The 22,908-nt window shown below is 45.1% G+C and overlaps 1 protein-coding gene across 2 annotated transcripts in view; it reads left to right on the top strand.

Annotated features, from left to right (window-relative positions):
- Positions 1-22,908, top strand: part of ints3 (integrator complex subunit 3) — a 157,003-nt gene that overhangs the window by 68,693 nt on the left and 65,402 nt on the right. For both annotated transcript variants that reach the window (XM_063041861.1, XM_063041860.1), the window contains exons 14-15: positions 1,266-1,372; positions 14,591-14,716. In XM_063041861.1, the coding sequence (XP_062897931.1) occupies positions 1,266-1,372; positions 14,591-14,716 (233 nt within the window). The remainder of the gene's footprint in view (positions 1-1,265; positions 1,373-14,590; positions 14,717-22,908) is intronic.

Below are 22,908 nucleotides of genomic sequence, written 5' to 3'. Positions count from 1 at the left end.
AATGGGTGGTAGGTGAATGGAGCTGGGGGGTGGTGTTGACAGAGGTATGAGTAGACCAGAGGTGGACTGGCAGAAGAGAGGGTGAACACAGGAGGTGAGGGCTACCTCAAGCCGGAAAAAATAATGTGCTTCCCATTGGGTTGTGCTCCGAATGGAGTTGAGAGGGATAATAATTAGCCATGATCACATGGTGGTGCAGACTCAACGGGCCAAAGTGCCTGATTCTGCTCCTATGTCTTGTGGACTGGCCAGGCAGAATAAACAGTAAGAGAATGTATTCTGACCCTCACAGAGGTGTCATTTAGGGGTGTGTGCGTGCTCGCGCGTGCAGGTACATGGTTATGGTAGGTGTCCTGTGCCCATAAATATACAGGGGCATTGGCTGTGTGGGTGTACTGTACATGGACGCAGACCCTGACTATATGATTGGGTGACACAGTTGTGCAATGGTTAGCATAATGGTATTACTGTGCCATCTGTAAGATTGGGGTTCAATTCCGGCCGCTGTCTTTTGGATTTTATATATTCTTCCTGTAACTGCATGTGTTTGCTCCCGTTCCAAGATATATTCGCTAGTGTTATTGAGTTGTGGGCATGCTATGTTAGTGCTAGAGGCGTGGCAACACTTGTAGGCTGCCCAGCACAATCCTCCCTGATTTGATTTGACACAAATGGCCCATTTCGCTGTAAGTTTTCATGTACACGTGACAACTAAACCTAATCTTCAAAAAAAAAACCTTTGTTGTTTGCAGGTGGTTACGGGTGTCAAGTGTGTATTGTAGATAGTTATGAGTTTTGACTGTGTGTATGTGGGGAATATATGTTGACTGCGTGTATGCAGGTATGAGTATTTTCTGTACATGCGATGAGTGTACGTGGAGACGGAGACTGTGTGTGTATTTGTTTCATCAACAGGGGGAGTTCTGTGTTCTGCTGAGGACTTTGTGCAGGGACTCAAAGTTCAATATAAATTTATTATCACAGTACATATATGTCACCATATACTATCCTAAGAGTCATTTTCTTGTGGGCATCCACAATAGATGTAAAAACACAATGAAATCAATGAAAAACCACGCACAAGCAAAGAGAGAGACTCCCAAGAGGTCTCATTTTGGATAATGCTCTCTAATCCTGCCCAATTCCAGTTAGGTGGGTTTTGAACATAAGTAACCCCAGGGCATACTTGCTCTGTTGTGTCTGGGACCCTGGGAAATGAGCTCACAATGTCATCTCTCCCTCCATTTCTCTCTCTTTGCTCTCAGGCCCTTGGCTCCCCTGTTTGACAACCCAAAGCTGGACAAAGAGTTGCGGGCAATGATCCGGGAGAAGTTTCCAGAGTTCTGCAGCTCGCCGTCGCCACCCGTAGAAGGTAACTGATGCTGCCTGGCCTTTGATACCCAAGCCATAAGTGCAGATAGTTGGGTCCCACAGTGTTCTAGAGCGGAAAGGGGTGAGAGATGTAGTGAGGCCACATTTAGAGCATTGTGTGCAGTTCTGGTCACCTCACTAAAGGAAAGATATCTATAAGCTTAACAGTGCAGAGAAAGTTTACTAGGATATTGCTGGGACTTGAATTGCAGAGATGGATTGAATAGATGAGCATAGGAGTATGTGAGGAGATTTGATTGCAGTATACATAATGGGGGGTATAGACAGGGTGAATGCATGCAGGTGTTTCTCCTCTGGTTGGGTGAGACTAAAACTGGAGGTCATAGTTTTAAGGTGAAATATTTAAGGGGAATCGGAAAGAAATTTCTTCACTCAGAGTGTGGTGCAAATGTGGGAAAAGCTGTCAGTGGAAGTTTAGATGGAGGTTCATTTGTAACATTTCCAGGAAGTTTGGATGGGTACATGGATGAGAGGGGTATGGAGGGCTATGCTCCAGGTGCGGGTAGATGGAACTAAGCAGAAGGCCAGGCTGGAATGGACTAGATGGGCTGAAGGGCCTGTTTCTGTGCCGTGGCATTCTGTAACTCTACATTGAGCCAATGCCATTTCATATGCCTCGATTCAGAGTTGCTAATGTTGGCAGAGCACTCCATATAAACGGCAACAGACGATCTGCTACAAAAACTCAGCTGGTGGAGCAGCATGGGTGGGGGGTGTTGGAGGTAGGATTTGTCAATTCAGGATGTCTCAGTGAAATTCTGTGTTCTGATACAGGACTTTGTCCTAAAGCACCAACAATTCCTTGCTCCCCCACACAGATGATGCTGCTCGACTTGCTGAGTTTTTATGCTACGCATATACAGAAGCAAGGCAACGACACCCCCATTCCCCCCCCACTGAGCACTCAAGCGTGTAACAAAGCATCAGTAAAGACACAGACTTGCAGTACCCCAAAGACCACTCGTTCACCCGGTAAATCAACATACCACAGGCGCCCTTCCTCTCCCTAATAAGGGAGAAAGAGGTGTCCCTATTTCACAGCGAGAGGGGAAGCATAACAAAAACAACTCGCCGACTTATGATGTTAAAAGTCTGTTGCGCTGCTTTTTCCGAGCTCTGTGTCCAAAGAACTCGGGTCTCTGGGCACACAGCCAACAGCCAGCTCGCGGCTTTCGATCTTCCGTGTACTCCCACGAAACATCAGGTGATGGCGGCACCAACCTCGAATCTGCCCGCCTCCAGAGCCACGAAAATCCATCACCCTGAAGGAGCGCTAGTCTTCCAGGCCGCGTCCTTGGCGTACCGAAAAGTGGCCGGTCTTGAGAGCGGGTCCCCTTTCTGCAAAGAATCGAAGGCAGCTTGCAACTCCAGGTCAGGGTCAACCAGAGTCATACAATGTGAAAATGGGTCTTTAGCCCATTGATTTTGTGTGGACTATTATGTGCCCATTTACAATAGTGTTTTCATACTCTTGATGTAGTTAAAAGTGCTTTACAATGGGAAGAATTCCAAACATGAAAATAAAATATAAAGTAAGTAAACAGGAAAATAAAAGACAAAAAGATAATAATTAAAAGCAAGGTTAAATAAATAGGTTTTGAGATGACGTTTAAAAATGTCAATTGAGTCTGCATCTTATAGTTTTAGGTACTGAATTCCACAGTTTAGAAGCGTAGTTCAAAAAAAGCCAACTTGCTAATTATCTTTTGAGGGAGATTGTTTAAATTTAAGAGACTGGCAGCAGAAGAAGACCTGAGAGCTCGAGCCGGATTATAAAACAAGAACGATTCTGTGATATATGCTGGTCCCAAACCAGTGAGAGTTTTAAAAACATATAAGAAAACTTAAACATTGATTCCAAAGAGATACAGGAAGCTAATTAATCCAAATTCATTCTTTCCACACTCCCATCAGCTGCCCCCACCCCCTCCAATTCTCACGCACTTGCACACTATGGGCAACTTACAGCAGCCTGGGGGTCCTTGGCATGCGGGAGAAAACCTTGGCAGCATGGGGAATCCCATATGAATTGAATTGACTTTATTTCTTACATCCTTCACGTACATGAGGAGCAAAAATCTCTCTGTTACATCTCTATCTAAATATGCCATAATAAGTAGAACAGTCAAAGTAATATAGAGTACACTCAAATCAGGGTGAGTTCGTCATTCTGATGGCCTGGTGGAAGAAGCTGTCCCAGGTCCTGGCTTTTATGCAGCGGTGCCGCTTCCTGGATGGCAGCAGCTGGAATAGATTGTGGTTGGGATGGCTTGGGTCCCCAATGATCCTACGGGCCCTTTTTACATACCTGTCGTTGTAAATATCCTGAACCGTGGGAAGTTCACAACTACAGATGCGCTGGGCTGTCCGCACCAGTTTCTGCAGAGTCCTGCAGTTAAAGGAGGTACAGTTACCATGCCGGGCGGTGATGCAGCCAGTCAGGATGCTCTCAATTGTGACCCTGTAGAAAGACCCACACCAAACTCCCTCAACCGTCTGAGGTGAAAGAGGAGCTGTTGTGCCTTTTCCATCACACAGTTGGTGTGTACAGACCACGTGAGGTCCTCAGTGATGTGGATGCCGAGGACCTTGGAACTGTTTACCCTCTCAATCCCAGATCCACTGATGTCAATAGGTTTTGCGACATTGAAGGAGAGGTTGTTTTCTTGACACCACTGTGTCAGAGAGATGACTTCTTCCCTGTAGGCTACCTTGTTATTGTTTGAGATAAGGCCAGTCAATGTAGTATGGTTAACAAATTTAATTAGCAGATTAGGCGCCGATACAGTCGTGGGTATATGGGGAGTAAAGGAGGGGACTCAGTACATAGACCTGAAGGGCTCCTGTATTAAGAGTCAGAGGGTTGAGATGAGGGAGCCCACATTTACAACCTGCTGGCAACCTGTCAGGAAGTCCAGGATCCAGCTGCACAAGTCAGGGTCAAGGTCGAGGTCTCTGAGCTTCTTGTCGAGCCTGGATGGAACTGGATGTTGAATGCTGAGCTGTAGTCCAAGAACAGCATCCTTCTTCTCCAGATGTGTAAGGACGGTATGCTGAGCAGTGGCTGTTGCGTCATCTGTCGTTTGGTTGTGTCAGTAGGTGAATTGTAGGGGGTCCAGTCTGGGTGGTAGCGGGCTGCAGATATAATCCTTGACCAGCCTCTCAAAACATTTGCTTATTATTGAGGCGAGTCCGACAGGACACCAGTCGTTCAGGCATGTTACCTTGGTCTTTTTTTGGTACAGGGACAATGGTGGATAATTTGAAGCAGGAGGGCACTCTACACTGGGAGAGGGAGAGATTAAAAATGTGTAGACAGTGCAGTACTGGAGTGAGGACTGAGCTGGGCTTGCCCAGGTTCAGGGATTAGATTTAGAACAGAGATGAGGAGAAATTAGTTTTCCAAGAATAATGTCTCTGTGGAATTCCCTGCCCAGGAAAGCAGTAGAGGCCACCTCATTAACTATATTTAAGACACAGATAGATTTCTGTACAGCAGGGGAATTGAAGGTTCTGGGGTGAAAACAGGTAGGTGGAGCTGAGTCCAGGGCCTGATCAGTCATGATCTTGTATTGGATGGCGGAACAGGCTCGACGGGCCTGATGGCTGATTCCTCCTATTTCTTGTGCTCTTGTGTGAGTATGAACTAGCAAATTATAAGAAAAGTGGACACAGAATGTGGTGTCAACTGCTGATCTCCTTGCTTGAGAAAAGATATACTGACTTTGGAATCAGTGCAGAGGAGGTTCATCAGGTTATTGAGATGAGGGACTTGGCCTATGAGAAGACTTTGAATTGCCTGGAACTGTTCACTGGAATTCAGAAGAATGAGAGGGGATCTTATAGAAACATATAAAATTAGGTAGATAGAGGCAGGAAAGTTGTTTCCACTAGTATGTGAGACTATGAGGCTGGGGACATGGCCTTAAAATTCAGGGGGATAGATTTAGGACAGAATGAGGAGAAACTCCTTTTTCTCAGAGAGCAGTGAATGTGTGAAATTCTCTGCCCAGAGAATAGATTTTTGCATAGCTGTGTAATGGAGGGTTATGGGTAAAAGGCAGGCAGGGTCAGCTGAGTCCACGATCAGCCATGGTCTTATTGAATGGCGGAGCGGGCTTGAGGGGCCAGATGGCCCACTCCTGTTCCTATTTCTTCATGAGACAGACTCACCTATAACAACTGTGTTGCCCAGTGTGCTAGTCCCATCTGCCCACACTTGGCCCATAGCCCTCTAAATCTCCACTCTCCAATAACAAGTTAAATGCAAATAGAATAATTTTAGCCTAAGTGCATCAACTTAAAGGTAGTAATAATGACTGCACAATCAAAACTGCCTCATTGCCAGCTGCATTTGTACTAATCAATGTTCTGTCCCCCAGGTTAATCTCATCTCTCTATCTGGCAAAACAATAGATAGTACTCAGGGCTGGAAATCAGAGGCCCAGACTACCAATCCAGAGACATGAGTTCGAATCCCATCTCGGCCATTGTGAACTTGATATTCAAGTAACTGGTCATTTCTAGATTTTAGAGATTCATGCTGTTATCAGTAATAGGTGCCAAAATTTGATTTTTAACTGCAACATATACAAAATGCTGGAGGATCTCAGCAGGTCGGGCAGCATCCATGGAAATGAATAAACAGTCGATGTTTCGGGCTGAGAAAAGAAGGGGGAGGACATCAGAATAAAAAGGTGAGGGAGGGGAAGAGGATAGTTAGAAGGGGATAGGGTAAGTCAGGTGGGTGGGAAAGGTAAAGGGCTGGAGAGGAAGAAATCTGGTAGGAGAGGAGAGTGAACCATAGGAAAAAGGGAAGGAGGAGGGGCACCAGGGGAGATGATAGGGCGGGTATGAAGAAGCAAGAGGCCAGGGTGGGGAATAGAAGAGGGAAAGGGGGTTTGTTTATTTATTTTACGGGAGGGAGAAGTCAGTATTCATGCCATCAGGTTGGAGGCTACCATCAGGTTGGAATATAAAGTGTTGCTCCTCCACCCTGAGGGTGGCCTCATCGTGGCAAAAGAGAAGATTGTGGACTGACATGTTGGAATGGGAATTGGAATTAAAATGTTGGGCCACCAGGAAGTTGCGCTTTGGGTAGATGAAGTGGAGGTGCTTGACGAAGTGGTCCCCCATTTGTGTTGGGGCTCACCAATGTAGAGGAGGCTGCATCAGAAGCATCAAACACAACGGACGACTCCAGCAAATTCACAGGTGAAGCGTTGCATCACCTGCAAGGACTGTTTGGGGCCCTGAATGGAGGTGAGGGAGCAGGTGTACCACTTTGGTCAGTTGCAGGGATAAGTACCTGGAGGGAGATCGGTGGGCAGGGATGAATGGACAAGGGAATCATAGAGAGAGCAGTCCCTGCGGGGAATGGGGGGGAGGGGGAGGTAAAGGTGTGTTTAGTGGTAGGATCCCTTTGGAGATGGAGGAAGTTGCGGGGAATGATATGTTGGATGCAGAGGCTCGTGGGTGGTAGCTGAGGACGAGGAACTCTATCTCTATTAGGGCAGCGGGAAGATGGGGTGAGTGCAGATGTTCAGGAGATGCGGGTGAGGGCAGCATTAATGGCAGAGGAAGGGAAACCCTGTTTTTTTTTTAAAAAAGGGCATCTCTGATGTCCTTAGAACAGATGTGGTGGAGATGAAGGAACTGAGAAAAGGGGTTTTTACCGGAGACAGGATAGGAAAAGCTATGGTCAAGGTAGCTGTAGGTTTATAAAAAAGATGTTGGTCGACGGTTTGTCTCCAGGGTTGGTGACAGAAATTGAAAAAGGACAGGGAGGTGTCTGAAATGGAGCAAGTGACTTTAAAGGCAAGGTGGAATTTGGAGGCAAAGTTGATGAAATTGAAGAGCTCGGCATGGGTGCATGAACCCATCAGTGTAGCGGAGGAAGAGTTGAGGAACATTACTGGGTCCTAGCTGTCTACGTGATATGCTAGCCAGCACACAAGCCAAGACAGTACAATATAGAGAACAAGTTTTTGCCCGTGCAGAAGGCTCCCCTACCCACATAGCTGATGAATCCAAAAGAATGGCAGAGATCGATGTAGTTTGGCACCCGTGTTTCTGAAGGAGTTGTCAGTCAGCATTGGACTACTTTAGGGACGATAGCTTTGGATTTTTCCCAAAGTCTTCTCCATGAATGGGTATAGCCGCAAGGCAGCAGAGGTTTGAGATCAGTTTTCCTTCTAGATGAGCAGGCAACCATGGCTGACGAACCCCATCTGCCTAAAGCAGCTGGTTTTGCCCCTTCTCCTGTCAGTAGGAATGGTTTTGCCAGGCTCAGTAGCTAAGCCACATGTTAAGGCCAGGAGCCGGATTTGGTTGTCAGAGGCTATTTGGGATGCATGCCTTTGGGGGCCATTTAATAGATAGTGGGAGCTCATCCTTACTACCACACCTTCTTCCGCCCTCCCAGCTCCTTACAACATTAAACTGGTACTTAGGAAGCAATGTGTACACTGACATCTGTGGTACCAGGTCTCCAAACAGCAGCTGGTGCCTGTGGCCTGTTTTAAGATCCAGTCCTAAAGACAACATCTCTGACCTTTGCCTGTGTTTTCGAGCTCCAGGCTTCATAACAAATCACAATCTCCTTAACCTGGTGGCCAAGGTACAGTTGCAACAAAAAGTATGTGAACCATTGTACTTAATAACTAGTAGAACCTCCTTTAGCAGCAACACCGGACGTTAACCGTAGCTGCTGATCAGACTTGCACAACTGCGAGGAGGAATTCTACACCATTCCTCCATACAGATCTCTTTCAGTTCATCAATATTTCTGGGAGACCTTGTATGAACAGCCCTCTTTAGGTCATGCCACAGTTTCTCAATTGAGTTAAGGTCTGGACTCTGACTTGGCCATTCCAAAACATGAATTTTCTTTTTTTTTAAACCATTCTGTTGTTGATTTTCTCTTTAAGTTTCAGATTATTGTCTTGTTGCATCATCCAACTTCTATTAAGCTTCAAGTGATGGACTGCTACCCTGAAAAATGTCTTGATACAGTTTTGAATTCATTGTTCCCTCAATGATTGCAAGCTGTCCAGGCCCTGAGACAGCAAAGCAGCCCCAAACCATGATGCTCCTTCCACCATGCTTCACAGTTGGGATGAGGTTTTGGTGTTGGTGTGCAGTATCCTTATTTCTCCAAACATAACAATGTGCATTTCTGCCAAAAATTTCCATTTTTGTCTCATCTGTCCACAGAACATTGTCCCAGAAGTATTGTGGAACATCCAGGTGGCCTTCTGCAAACTTGAGATGTGCAGCTTTTTTTGTTTGAGAGCCGTGGTTTCCTCCATGGTGTCCTTCCATAAACACCATTCTCGTTCAGTGTTTTTCTGGTAGTGGGTGCGAGAACAGAACAAGTTATAAAGAATTCTGCAGGTCTTTTGTCATTACCCTTGGGTTCTTTTTCCCCTCCTTCAGCATTCCATGTTGTGCTCTTAGTGTGATATTTTGCAGAATGCCTAGGGATTGAATTTCTTCCAATTTCTCTTACTTTGAACTGATGAACGTGCAGGTTTTCATAAATGCTTTTGTAGCCTTTTCCAGCTTCATGCATCTTTACAATTCTTCTTCTTAGGTCCTCTGAAAGTTGTTTAAATCGAGGTGTGGTGCACATAAACAGATCTGTCTTGAGAAGAGCAGGCTCTGTCAGTAACCTGACCTTGTGTTTTTTTTAATAGAGCAGGGCACCTCTACAACCCACACCTCCAATCTCATCTCATTGATTGCAACACCTGATTCCAAATACCTTTTGTAGAAGGCATTAGCCCAGAGATTCACATAATTTTTTGAACCTGGACTGTGATTGTTGAAATGATGTACTCAGTATTGTCGAGAGGTGGAGACTGAGGGGAGAGCTGATAAAGATTTACAAAATTATGGGAAGCATCAATAGAGTAGATGGCCAGAATCTTTTTCTGAGGGTCAAAATATCTAAATCTAACAGACAAGCAAGGTCGGGGGTAAGCTTAAAGGAGATGTGCAGGGCTAGTTTTTGACGTACGGAGTGGTGGGTGTCTGGAATATGTTTCCAGGAGTAATAATGGTGCCTAGTTCCCTGAAGGTGGAATCTCATGTGGATAGGGTGGTGAAGAAAGCTTTTGGTTTGCTGGCCTTTATTAATCAGAGCATTGAGTATAGGAGTTGGGATGTAATGTTGAGTTTGTATAAGGCATTGGTGAGGCCAAATCTGGAGTATTGTGTACAGTTCTGGTCACCGAATTATAGGAAAGATGTCAATAAAATTGAGAGAGTACAGAGGAGGTTTACTAAAATGTTGCCTGGGTTTCATCTCCTAAGTTACAGAGAAAGGTTGAACAAGTTAGGTCTTTATTCTTTAGAGCGTAGAAGGTTGAGGGGGGACTTGATAGAGGTGTTTAAAATTATGAGGGGGATTGATGGAGTTGACGTGGTTAGACTTTTTCCATTGAGGGTGGGGGAGATTCAAACAAGAGGGCATGGGTTGAGAATTAGAGGACAAAAGTTTAGGGGTAACATGAGGGGGAACTTCTTTACTCAGAGAGTGGTAGCTGTGTGGAACGAGCTTCCAGCAGAAGTGGTTGAGGCAGGTTCTATGTTGTCGTTTAAAGTTAAATTGGATAGATATATGGACAGGAGAGGAATGGAGGGTTATGGGCTGAGTGCAGGTCGGTGGGACTAGGTGAGAGTAAGAGTTCGTCACGGACTAGAAGGGCCGAGATGGCCTGTTTCCATGCTGTAATTGTTATATGGTTATATATGAGTGGTGATGGAGGCAGCTACGATAGAAGTGTTTGCAGTTCTTATATAGGCACATGAACATGCAGAGAAAGAAGGGATATGGGCATTGTAGGTAGAAGGAATTAGCTTAGTTTGGTATTTTCTTCCAGAAAGGGCCTTTTCTGGCTGATGGAGACTTGTGCTGTTCCGCGGAGGTCACCGTGGGGACCGTTTCTTTTCACTTTATGATTTGAATGATGGAATTGATGGCTTCCTGGTCAAGGTTGTGGACGATACAAAGGTAGATGGGGAGGGGCAAGTAGAGTTGAGGAAGCAGAAAATCTGCAGAAGGACTGGCACCAACTGGGCAGAGAAGTGGCTGACAGAATAAGGAAGCGTGTGGTCATGCACTTTGGTGGAAGGAATCAAAACATGGACCAAACAGGGAGTAAATTCAAAAATCAGAGGTGCAAAGGGACTTGGGAGTCCTTCTGCAGGATTCCCTAAAGGTTAACTTGTAGGCTGAGTTGGTAGTAAGGAATGCAAATACAATATTAGTATTCATTTCATGAGAACTAGAATGCAAAAGCAAGGATGGTAATGCTGAGGCTTTGTAAGCCACTGGTCAGACTGCACTTGGAATATTGAGCACCTTTGGACTCCTTATCTAAAACAGATGTGTTGGCATTGGAGAGGGTTCAGAGGAGGTTCACGAGAATGATTCCGGGAATGAAAAGGTTAATGTATGAGGAGCATTTGATGACTGGTTGTGTACTTGCTGGAGTTAAAAAGAATGGGAGGGGGGGAATCTCATTAAAACTTATCAAATAATGAAAGGGTTAGACAGAGTGGATGTGGAGGGCATGCTTCTTATAGTGGGTGAGTCTAGAACCAGAAGAACCAGCGTCAGAAATAGAGGGATGTCTGTTTGGAACAAAGAAGAGGAGTTGCTTTAGCCAGCGGATGGTGGATCTGTGGAATTCTTTGCCACAGATGGCTGTGGAGGCCAAGTGATTGGGTACATTTAAAGCAGAGGTTGATAGGTTCTTGATTTATCAGGCTGTTAAAGGTTATGGGGAGAAGGCAGGAGAATGGGGTTGGGAGGAACACTAAATCAGCCATGATGGAATGGCAGAGCAGACTTGATGGGTTGAGTGGCCTAATTGTGCTTCTATGTCTTACGGTATTTAACTGTCAGTTTAATTACTTCAGCACAGCACTGTGGGCTGAAGAGCCTGTTGCTGTGCTGTTTTATGTTCCTTACAGCCCCTGCTTCTATTCGTCAGTCTTTTATTTACAGCTTTTCATAAAATCTATTGTACTTCTTTATTTTCTTGCAAGTGCCTGCAAGAAGACGAATCTCAATGTAGTTTCTGGTGACATATACGTACTTGGATAATAAATTTACTTTGAACTTCGACATTTTACAGCACATTCCACTGCTCATAGCACAGGGAGAGGGAGAGATGCCACTGCAGTTTCACCCCCAAGAACTGAACCCCGTGTGCCACAAGAGCCTCGTAAAAAGGCTTTCCATTTGATTTGTTTCTGCTGCTTAGCAGCACCCGCTATTGTGCCAGTGACACAAGAAAAAGCAGCAGCTTGTGTTCCCACCAGGATTTCTCAGGAGAGCTCAGACATTGAGCTCCAAAGGGAAGGAGCCAAATGGGGAAGAGAAATAAACGTTTTAGTTTCTAAATGTCAAGTGACGCAGAGAAACAGGCAGCTGAACACAACAGAAAGGACTTAATCAGAGCGGTGATAAATCTACTAGGATCCCCATGCCCATATTAAAACGTGTAATGATTATTTGTCAATGACAGGACCTATTATTACTCATAAAATAATACAGCTGAATTAGTCCACTGCTTGCAAATGGTTGTGCTCCTCTCCGATGTTGTACCGACACACGAGGCAACAAGGTGCACCAGCAGGTGGGGGAATTTGGCCCCTTGAGCTTGTGCAGGCTCTCAGAATCAGAATCAGGTTTATTAACACCTGACACTTGTTATGAAATTTGTGGCAGCAGTACAATACACCGAAATGAATACAAATATATAAAATAAATGTGCAAAAAGAGCAAAATAGTGAAGCAGTGTTCATGAACCGTTCCGAAATCTGATTGTGGAGGAGAAGCTGTTTCTAAAACATTGAGTGTGCATTTTCAGGCTCCTGTTTCACCTCCCTGATGAAAAGAGGGTATGTCCTGTGTGATTGGGGGTCACTTATGAGGAATGCCATCTTTTTGTGTTTCCCCTTTCCCCCCCCCCTTTTAAATATGTCCGTGATGCTGGGGAGGCTAGTGCCTGCCTTCTCCCTTAACCCTTGCCTCCCTATAATGAGCCTATCAATCTCTAACTTCAACATACCCAGTAACTTGACCGCCACAGCCCTGCGTGGCAACAAATTCTGCGGATCCACCACCTGGTGGCTGAAGAAACCATCTCAGTTCTAAAGGGTAGCCCTATTACTCTGAAGCTGTGCCTGTTAATCCCTAGCTCCCGTACTGATCCACAACCATCATGTCCTGGATTTTTAAGCCGCTCTGACTCCTTTGTTGTCTGAAAGAGTTTTTTTCACAGGTGAAACAGAATTTCTGAATTCACGCTGCTCTTTTCAAGGAGAGCATGACAATGGGTTCCAGAGGTCAGTTTGGCCAGCCACTCCACACCTAGGGTATTTTGGTCACAAAAGGCAAAAGGGCACAGGGGTTGCGGTAGATCATAGAGTTGAGGCAGGCCTTTCAGCCCATCTACTTTGTGCTAGAATGTTATTCTGCCTAGTCATATCTATACCCCTCCATAACCCTTCCCAACCTTGTATCTATCCGAGCTTCTCCGAAATGTTTCAATTGAACCCACATCCACTATTTCTGCTGGCATCTTGTTCCACACTCTCACCAGCCTTTGAGTTCCCCTTAAATATTTCAGCTTTCACCCTTAACCTTGACCCCTAGTTCTAGTCTCACCCACCCTCAGTGGGAAAAGCCTGCATGAGAAGAGGCAGGCACAATAACAACATTTAAAAGTTATCTGGACAAGTGCATAGGAAAGGTTTAGAGAGGATGTAGTTCACATGTTGGCAGATGGGACGAGCTTAGTTGGGAATGTGGTTGGCGTGGATCAGTTGGGCCGAATGGCATGTTTCTGTGCAGTAAAGCTCCATGACTGTAGGGTATGTAGCAGTTCGCGTGACGCTATTACAACTCAGGGGTGGGGGGTCTGCAGTTCAGAGATCAATACCGGTGCCATCTGTATGGAGTGAACTGCATGGCTTTCCTCCTACAGTCCACAGGCATACTGGCTACCAGGTTAATCAGTCATTGTAAATTGTCCTGTGATTAGGCTCGTGTTAAATAGGTGCATTGCTGGGCCAAGAGAGCCTGATCCATGCTGTAGCTCAAAATGAATAAATATTGATTTAATCCAGGCACTCGAGTTCAACCCCCTGCTCAGTTGCAAGAAGTTTTGTTTATTTGGACTAATTAGCTGGCAGTGATGGTGGCTGTGAAACTGGTGACCTTCCCTGAAGGAGGACTGCTGTCCATCCCCTTTTAGTTTGTGGGTGACTCCAAGACCACTGCAATAACTGTCCTTTAAAACAAACCAGCAGCCCACTTAGTTCAAGGGCAATTGACAGTGCTAATAATCTGGCCTCACCAATGACACCCACATAACGTGGAAAAAACAACAGGTGTTTGTGTGAGTCAGGTACTGGGTACCTTGTGTGCAGCCAGACTGAAATTGCGACAGTGTCATTCCTGTCACCTGCACCTAATAAACTGGCCAACTAAGTGTGTGCTTATGGTCCTCTGCAGCTGTAGCCCGTCCACTTTAAGGTTTACTGTGTGTTCAGAGCTGCTCTTCTGCACGCCACTGTTGTAACGTGTCGTTATTTGAGTTCCTGGAGCCTTGCTGTCCACTTGAACAAATCTGGCCGTTCTCCTCTGACCTCTCATTCACAAGGTGTTTTCACACAACTGCTGGTCACTGGATACTTTTTTTGTTTCTTTGCACCATTCTCTGTAAAATCTAGACACTGTCCATTTAAACTCCCTGACAGCATCAGTTTCTGAGATGCTCAAACCACATCGTCTGGCAGCAACAATCATTCCACAGCCACGTTTCTTCCCCCATTTTGATGTTTGGTCTGGAACAACAGCTGAACCTCTTGACTATGTCTGCATGCTTTTATGCATTAACTTACTGCCACATGATTGGCTGATTAGATATTTGCATTAACGGGCAGGTGTGCCTAATGAAGTGGCCACTGAGCATAGATGTGGGTCCCTGCGTAAAACTGTCACTCTAAAGCTGTGGACTGATTGCTAAGGTCAAGGCTGATTAATAATGATGGCACTAACAAGGAGGAAATTTACTGCGCGTATATTCTCACAGTGCTTGATTCTCGCAAGAGTGTAGTGGCATCCTGAGCATAAAAGATTCTTGTTTTTTTTTAACGTGTTAATTTTCTTCACTGGCAGTTAAAATAGAAGAATCTGTTACCATGGATATGGATAACCACGTCACTGACAAGGACCGAGAGGAGAATTGCTATGACAACACAGATGCTGCCTTCAGCGATGACGAAGAGGAGGTGAACAGTAAAGGTAAGCGTGATGCATAGTCCAGAGGTTGTGCCTGAGGCCGAGGCACAGGCAAAACTTGGATCGCTGCACACGGTTTTGATCTCCCTGTAACAGAGTGATAGAGCACAGAAACAAGCCCTTCAGCCCAACCGAGTCTAGGCCTTGGAGTTACAGGCTGAAGCTGTACTTGGAGTACTGTGTACAGTTTTGGACAGCCTGCTGCAGGAAAGATGTGGCTAAATTGGAAAGGGTGCAGAAAAAGTCTCCTGATGAAGGGCCTCAGCCTGGAACATCAACCACTCAAGTTTATTGTCATTCAACTGTACAGCTGTATACAGCTAAACGAAACAACATTCCTCAGGGACCGAGGTACAAAACACAGTAGGTATATCACATAAAATAATAATATTAAGATAATAATGTTAGCAGATTTTAAAAAAAAGTATTCTGTGACTGTACAAGTTGACATAAAGTTCATATAGGACATATAGTTTAAATATACAACAGTAGACTGCTACTGGTGCTGGTACACTGGGTGGTAGCATGGTTTTCCCATTCAAAAATGTTGCCTGACCTGCTAAATTCCTTCAGTGTTTTATGTGTGTTTGTCTGGCGGAACCTCTTGTGTCGGCAGAAAGGTTTTACAAGGATGTTGCAGGCCTACCTGGAGGGAGAGCTTGGCCTGGCTATATCTCTATTCCTCGGAGTAGAGGAGAATTGGGGGCCACCTTATAGCAATGTTTAAAACTAGGGGCATAGATTTGGGAAGAATTTAGAAGGGATTTGAGGGACAACTTCTTTGTGCAGAGGGAGGTGAGTATATGGAATGAGGAAGTGGTTAAGGAAGGTACAATAACATTCTTTATGAAGTACTTGCATAGGGATATGGGCTGAACACATGAAATTGGAACCAGCTAGGTGTGCATCGTGGTTCACAGGATATAGGATGGTTGTGTAGCGATTAGTACAATGCCTTACAACATCAGCTGTAAGATCGGGGTTCTAGTCCCACCACTGTCTGTGGGGAGTTTGTATGTTCTCCCCCTGTCTGCATGGGTTTCCTCTGCGTGCTCCAGTTTCTTCTCACATTCCAAAGATGTACAGTCAGGATTAGTAAGTTGTGGAAATCTAGATTGGTGCCAGAAGTATGCCCAGCACGATCCTTGCTGATTTGATGCAAGTGATCCTTTTCACTTTGTTTTGGCGTACTTAGGATAAATAAAGACCATAAGACAAAGGAGCAGAAATCGGCCATTCGGCCCATCGAGTCTACTCCGCCATTTTATCATGAGCTGATCCATTCTCCCATTTAGTCCCACTCCCCCACCTTCTCACCATAACCTTTGACGCCCTGGCTACTCAGAAAGCTGATCTTTAAAAATCTATTGTATAAAAAATATCTGTTGTGGCTGCAGATATTAAATGTGAATGATTAAAAAATAAATCTAAACAGAGTCAATCATTGTAAATGACAGTTACTGGATTGTTTTTCCAAAAGTCTTGTGGTTTGCATACACTCAGTGCTCACTTTATTAGGTACCGCCTGAGAGTATGTTCATGGTCTTCTGCTGCTGTAGCCCATCCACTTCAAGGTTAGACATGTTGTGCATTGAGAAATGCTCTTCTGCATGTCACCGTTGTAACGTGTGGGTATTTGAATTGCTGTTGCCTTCCTGTCAGCTCTCCTCTGACCTCTCTCATTAACAAGGAGTTTTCACCCACAGAACTGCTGCTCACTGGATGTTGTTTTGTTTTTCACAGCAGTCAAGAGTAGGGTTTCCCATCTGGGGCCCACAGACACCTTGCTTAACAGTATTGGTCCATGACACAAAAAAAGGTTGGGAACCCCTTCTCTAGAGGCTGTTGTGTTTGAAATTCCCAGGAGATCAGCAGTTTCTGAAATACTCAAAACTATCCCATCTGGCACCAACAATCATTCCGCAGTCAAAGTCACTTAAGTCACATCTCTTCCCCAGTCTGACGTTTGGTCTGAACAACAACTCAACCTCTTGACCATGTCTGCATGCTTTTATGCATCGAGTTGCTGCCAAATGATTGGCTGATTAGATACTCACTTTAACGAGCAGGTGTACCTGATAGAGTGGCCACAGAGTGTATGTTCTTCAGGACAGGAGAGGGGCTTCAGGTGCTGAAAGACTGAAATCAAGTTGGAAAGTTCCAGAAGTAATCAGCAGGTTGAGCAGCATTTGTGGAGAGGGAAGTAGTTAATGTGTCTTGTTGATTACTTTTCTGTAGGATCTGAGAAGCTTGACGTGCTTAAAATTGGGTAGAGTGAGCAAAAGGAACACCTGTGATAGGGTGGAGGGTGAGAGACAGCGGATGACGCAGATTGGTATTAACTGAGGGCGTGAAGGCTTGCTGATGACAGCTAATCTTTTCTGGAATGAGCCTCAGTAGAAGGAAAAGAAGAGAGTTTAAAAAGCACGCTGTCAATTCCAGCTGGGTTTTACTGTGAGAAGCAATCTGATGTCTTCCAATTCGCTACACACACACACACACACACGATGTTAGGAGAACTCAGCAGGTCGGACAGCATCAGTGGAGGAAAATGAACAGTCGATATTTTGGGTCAAGACTTTTCATCAGGACTATCCCTTAGATTAGATTAGATTCAACTTTATTGTCATTGTGCCGAGTACAGATACAAAGCCAATGAAATGCATTTAGCATCTGACCAGAAATGCAAAGAATAGTGTTATTTACAAAATAACTGTGAATTTAAAAAGTGCTACAGCACACAAATATAAAAGTACTGAGACAGTACAATACGGATGCAATACTGCTTAGCGCTGTGATGAGAGGTTCAGCAGTGTCACAGCCTCAGGGAAGAAGCTCTTCCTGTGCCTGCTGGTGCGGGAGTGGAGGCTCCTGTAGCGCCTACCAGATGGGAGGAGAGTAAAAAGTCCATGGTTAGGGTGAGATGCATTCTTGATAATGCTTTTCGCCCTGCCCAGGCAGTGTTTATGGTAGGTGTTCTCAATGGTGGGCAATTGGGTGCCGATAATCCGCTGGGCAGTTTTCACCACACGCTGGAGTACTTTGCGGTCCGATATGGGACAATTGCCATACCACACTGAGATGCATTTGGTGAGTATGCTCTCAATGGTACAGCGGTAAAGATCCGTCAGTATCCTGGGACGGAGGTGAGCTTTCTTGATGCTCCGCAGGAAATAAAGGCGCTATTGTGCCTTTTTGATCAGGATGGAGGAGTTCAGGGACCAGGTGAGATCCTCGGAAATGTGCACACCAAGGAATTTGAAGCCTGATACATGCTCCACTACAGTTCCATTGATGTAGATGGGGACGTGAGTGTGGCTCCTAGCATGCCTGAAGTCCACAATGATCTCCTTGGTCTTCTGGGTGTTCCCTTCTGACCTTCTCTTAAATTTTCATCAACTAATAAAGTATGAATCCAGACCCTTCAGTCAAATCGGTCTGTGTTGACCACAGTGCTCACTCTGTTAGTCCCAAATACCTGCATTCAGCCCATATCTCTCAAAGCCCCAGCTCTCCATCTACCTGTCAAAGTGCTTCTTAAGTGAAACTATTGTATCTGCCTCAACCACTTCCTCTGGCAATTTGTTCCATATACTCACCAGCCTGTGTGGAAAAAGTTGCCCCTTGGGTCCTTTTAAATCTATCCCCTCTCACCGTAAATCCAGGTGTGCTCTCCCCTAGGGAAAAGCCAGCACAGGAACAGGCCCTTCAGCCCACAATGTTGTCCTGAACCCATTAACTTAGCAATTAAATGGCTAACTAAACTAATCGTACACAACATTCATATTCTTCAATTTTCCTCACATTCATGTGTCTATCTAAATATCTCTTAAAAATCTCTAATGTTTCTACCTCTACCATTGCCTCAGGCAGCACATTCCAGGCACCTACTTCTCCACCCCTCACTTCTTTAAAAACACCCTCTCTCGCCTTAAATGCATGCCCGCTGGTATTAGATACTTCAACCCTTGGAGAAAGATACCGACTGTTTACTTTATCTATGCTGTTCATAATCTGATCAACCTCTATCAGATCTCCCTTCAGCCTCCAACACTCCAGTGAAACAACCCAAGTTTGCCCAAACTCTCGTTATAGCACCTGCCCTCTACTCCAGGCAATATCCTGGTAAATCACTTCTGTACCCTCTCCAAAGTCTCGTCATCTTTCATATAATAGGGTGACCAGAACTGTGCAATAGTCCAGATGCGGCCTAACTAGGGTTTTATAAACCTGCAAAATAACTTTCCAACTTTTGAACTCAGTGCCTCTGTTAATAAAAGCAGGCATGCCATGTACTATCTTAAACACCCTGTCAACCTGTGTAGCCACTTTAAGGGAGCTACGGACTTGAACTCCAATATCCCTGCTCATCAACACTTAAGGATCTTGCCCAGTGAACTTATCAAGGTGTAACACTTCCCGTCTGGCCGGGTTAAACTCCATTTGCCTTTTCTCATCCCATATCTGCAAATGATCTATATCCTGTTGTGTTCGTTACCAATCTTCTATGCTATCACCAATTTTCATATTATCTGCAAATTTACTAACCCACCCATCTATATTTTTATCCATGTCAAACAGCAGAGGTCTCAGTACAGATTCTTGCAGAGCATCACTAATTACAAACTTCCAGCTAGAATGTCCCTTCGACCACTACCCTCTGTCTTCTGTGGGCGAACCAGTTCCAAATGACCAATTCACCATAGATCCCATGCATCTTAATCTCCTGGACGAGCATCCCATGAGAGACCTTGTCAAATGCCTTACGAAAATCCCTGTATACAACATCCACAGCTCTACCTTCATCAATCACCCTTGTCACCTCGACAAAAAAACTCAGTCAAGTTAGTAAGACACAGATTTCCCTGCACAAAGGCATGCTGGCTCTTCCTAATTAAGATATGATTTTTCAAATACTCATAAATCCTATCTCTAAGAATTCTCCCCGTAACTTCCCTACTACTGATGTGAAGACTCACTGGACTGTAGTTTCCAGGATTATCCCTGGTTCCCTTCGTGAACAATGGAACAACATTAGCTGCTTGCCAATCATTTGGGATGTTGCCTGTGGCTAAAGAGGACATGAAGATATTGGTCAAGGCCCCAGATATCTTTTCCCTGGTCTTTCAATAACCTGGGGTACATCTCATCAGATCCTGCGGACTTAATCCACTTTAAGCAGCTGTGGAGGCCAAGCCTTTAGGTATTTAAGGCAGAGGTTGATAGATTCTTGATTGGTCAGGGCATGAAGGGATATGTGGAGAGAGCAGGAGATTGGGGCTGAGGGGGAAAATTCTCCCCTCTGAATGCAGCTTTGATATTGCCTCTGATAAATAGTGCAACTCTCCCATCTCTTTTACCTTTCTCTCAATTTTTTCTAAAGCATCGAAACCCTGGGACATTAATCAGAGTCAGGTTTAATATCACTGGTATATGTTGTGAAACTTGTTAACTTTATGGCAGCAGTACAATGAAATACATGATAAACATAGAGGGGAAAAAATCAAATTGCAGTAAGTCTCTTAAATAGTTAAAATAAGTTGAGCAAAAAAAGATAGAAATAAAAAAAAGTAGTGAGAGTGTTCGTGGGTTCAATGTCCATTCAGAAATTGATTGGCAGAGGGGAAGAAGCTGTTCCTGAATCACTGAGTGTGTGCCTTCAGGCTTCTGTACCTCCTTCCCAACAGTAACAATGAGAATGAAAAGCTGGCATGTCCTGGGTGGTGGAACACCCTTAATGATTGACATCATATTCCTAAGGCACTGCTCCTTGAAGATGTCTTGGTTCCAGTGGGGGAGAGTAGAGAGCTGACTCATTTTGAAGCTTGTAGTAGTCACCCACCCCTCCCCCCGATACCAGACAGTGATGCAGTCAGTCAGAATGCTCTCCATTTGCAGAAGTTTTCAAGTGCTTTAGTTGACAAAGCAAATCTCAAACTCCTAATGAAATATAGCAGTTGCCTAGCCTTCTTTTCGGCTGCAGGTTTGCTCCTCAGACATTGACACCCAGGAACTTGAAATTGCTCACTCTCTTCACTTCTGATCCCTCTGAGGATTGGTTTGTGTTCCCTCGTCTTGCCCTTTCTGAAGCACTTATTCCTGGCCCCCTCTCATCCGAGTCTCTGAAATTGCCATAAAGTCATAGTTCCATGTATTCAGCCGTGCTTCTAAGTTCATCACCTTTATCCATAATACTCCTTGCATTAAAATACATAAAATTCAAGCTATCTGTCCCATAGCATCTATTACTTTACTCCTGCCTGTTTTTACTGGCCCTGATAACCGTCTTCCTCTCCGTCCCTCCAGTATCTGACCTGGTGCTCAGGTTTCCATCCCCCTGCCAAACTAGTTTAAACCCTCCCGAGTAACATTAGTGAACTTCCTGGCAAGGGTATTAGTTTAGGTGTACCTGTCCCTCCCTTTTCTGGGTCAGGTTCCAATTATTGAAGAATCTGGCATCCAGACCCCTGCACCAATTCCTCAGCCACTCATTCATCTGTGCTATCATCCTATTCCTGCCCTGACTGGCACGTGTTACTCGGAGTAATCCAGAGATTATAACCTTAGAGATCTTGCTCTTCAGCCTTTTTCCCTATACTCACTGCACAGGACCCCTTCCCCCTTTCTTCCTACGTCATTGGTGCTAATGTGTACCACGACTTATGGCTGCTTACCCTCCCTCTTGAGAATCTTTTACAGCCGCTCTGAAACATCTTGGACCCTAGCACCCGGGAGGCAACACACTATCCTGGTGTCTCTTTTGAAGCCACAGAATCTTCTGTCTGTCCCCCTAACTATAAAGTCTTCTGTCACTATCACTCTACCTGATTTTACCCTTCCCTGCTGGTTCCAGAGCTGGCCACAGTGCCACTGGCCTGGCTGCTGTTGCTGTTGCCCTGATAGGTCATTCCATCACACCCCCAGCTGTATCCAAACTTGTTGCTGAGGGGAATGGCCACAGGGGAATCCTGCACTGACTGCTTATTCCCCTGGTGGTCACCCATCTACTATTTGAAGCCTGCACTCTGGGTGTGACTACCTCTGTAAAAGTCTCTTCTATGAGGTTTTCCACCTTCCAGATGGTTCTGAGTACATCCAGCTACAGCTCCAGTTCTTTGACCTTGTCAGTCAGGAGCTGAAGTTGGATGCACTTCTTGTAGCTGTAGTCATCATAGAGGCCATTGGGTATCATGAAATCTCTCATGATACAGGAGGAGCAAACCACTGCTTTAACCACCATCTTGCCTACACTTGGTATACCTTTGTCTCTAACTTCTCAAGCTTAAAGTTCTAGTCTCTGCCTGTTCTCGCTGAAGCCTGTTGAGACAAAGCCTGACTGCTCCAACAATGGCTGCTCCACTTAAACCTTGCTGCTTTTTATCGGCTCTTGCTCAGTTACCAATAACCCAAGCAATCTCCCGCTTCACAGACATGTCCCAACAAGCTCTACTCGCTTTTTAAAACTGGCATGTAAAATCCACAAGGAACTGTCACCAACTCATTCTACAATCTCCAGCTCCACAGACCTCATCGCTCATAATTTGAAATATTTCTATTAAGTCACCCCTCATTCTCCTACCTCGCAATGAATAAAGTCCTAGCTTGGCCATCCTCTCTCTATAGCTCAAGCTTTTGAGTCCTGGCAGTACCTTGTAAATCTTTTCTGCACTCTTAGCTTATTGGAAACGTGAGTAAAGGAAATTAGTATCTAGTCCTCTGGAATGCATTTGCTAATAACTTTCATTCAGAGTCTGGTATAGAGGCTCCAATGTGCAGGATTGCAAGTGGCTGCAGAAGGTTGCAGACTCCTGTCACCTCCATCTCCCAGCCTGCAGGAATTCCCTACTCCCACCCCCACCCCACTGCCGATGAGCCCTTCAGCCCCTGCCCCCCTTCACTGGAGTGAGATATAGAAGTGTTTTATTCAGCAAAAATGACCAACAGGCACCCTTGTAAGAAGAAGCCTGCTTGACCCAATGTTATATAACCATATAACAATTACAGCACGGAAACAGGCCATCTCGGCCCTTATAGTCTGTGCTGAACTCTTACTCTCACCTAGTCCCACCAACCTGCACTCAGCCCATAACTCTCCATTCCTTTCCTGTCCATATATCTATCCAATTTAACTTTAAATGACAACATCAAACCTGCCTCAGCCACTTCTGCTGGAAGCTCGTTCCACACAGCTACCA

This window comes from Mobula hypostoma, chromosome 2 (genome assembly GCF_963921235.1).
Source record: "Mobula hypostoma chromosome 2, sMobHyp1.1, whole genome shotgun sequence".
NCBI lineage: Eukaryota > Metazoa > Chordata > Chondrichthyes > Myliobatiformes > Myliobatidae > Mobula > Mobula hypostoma.
This window is presented reverse-complemented; position numbering and strand designations above follow the sequence as displayed.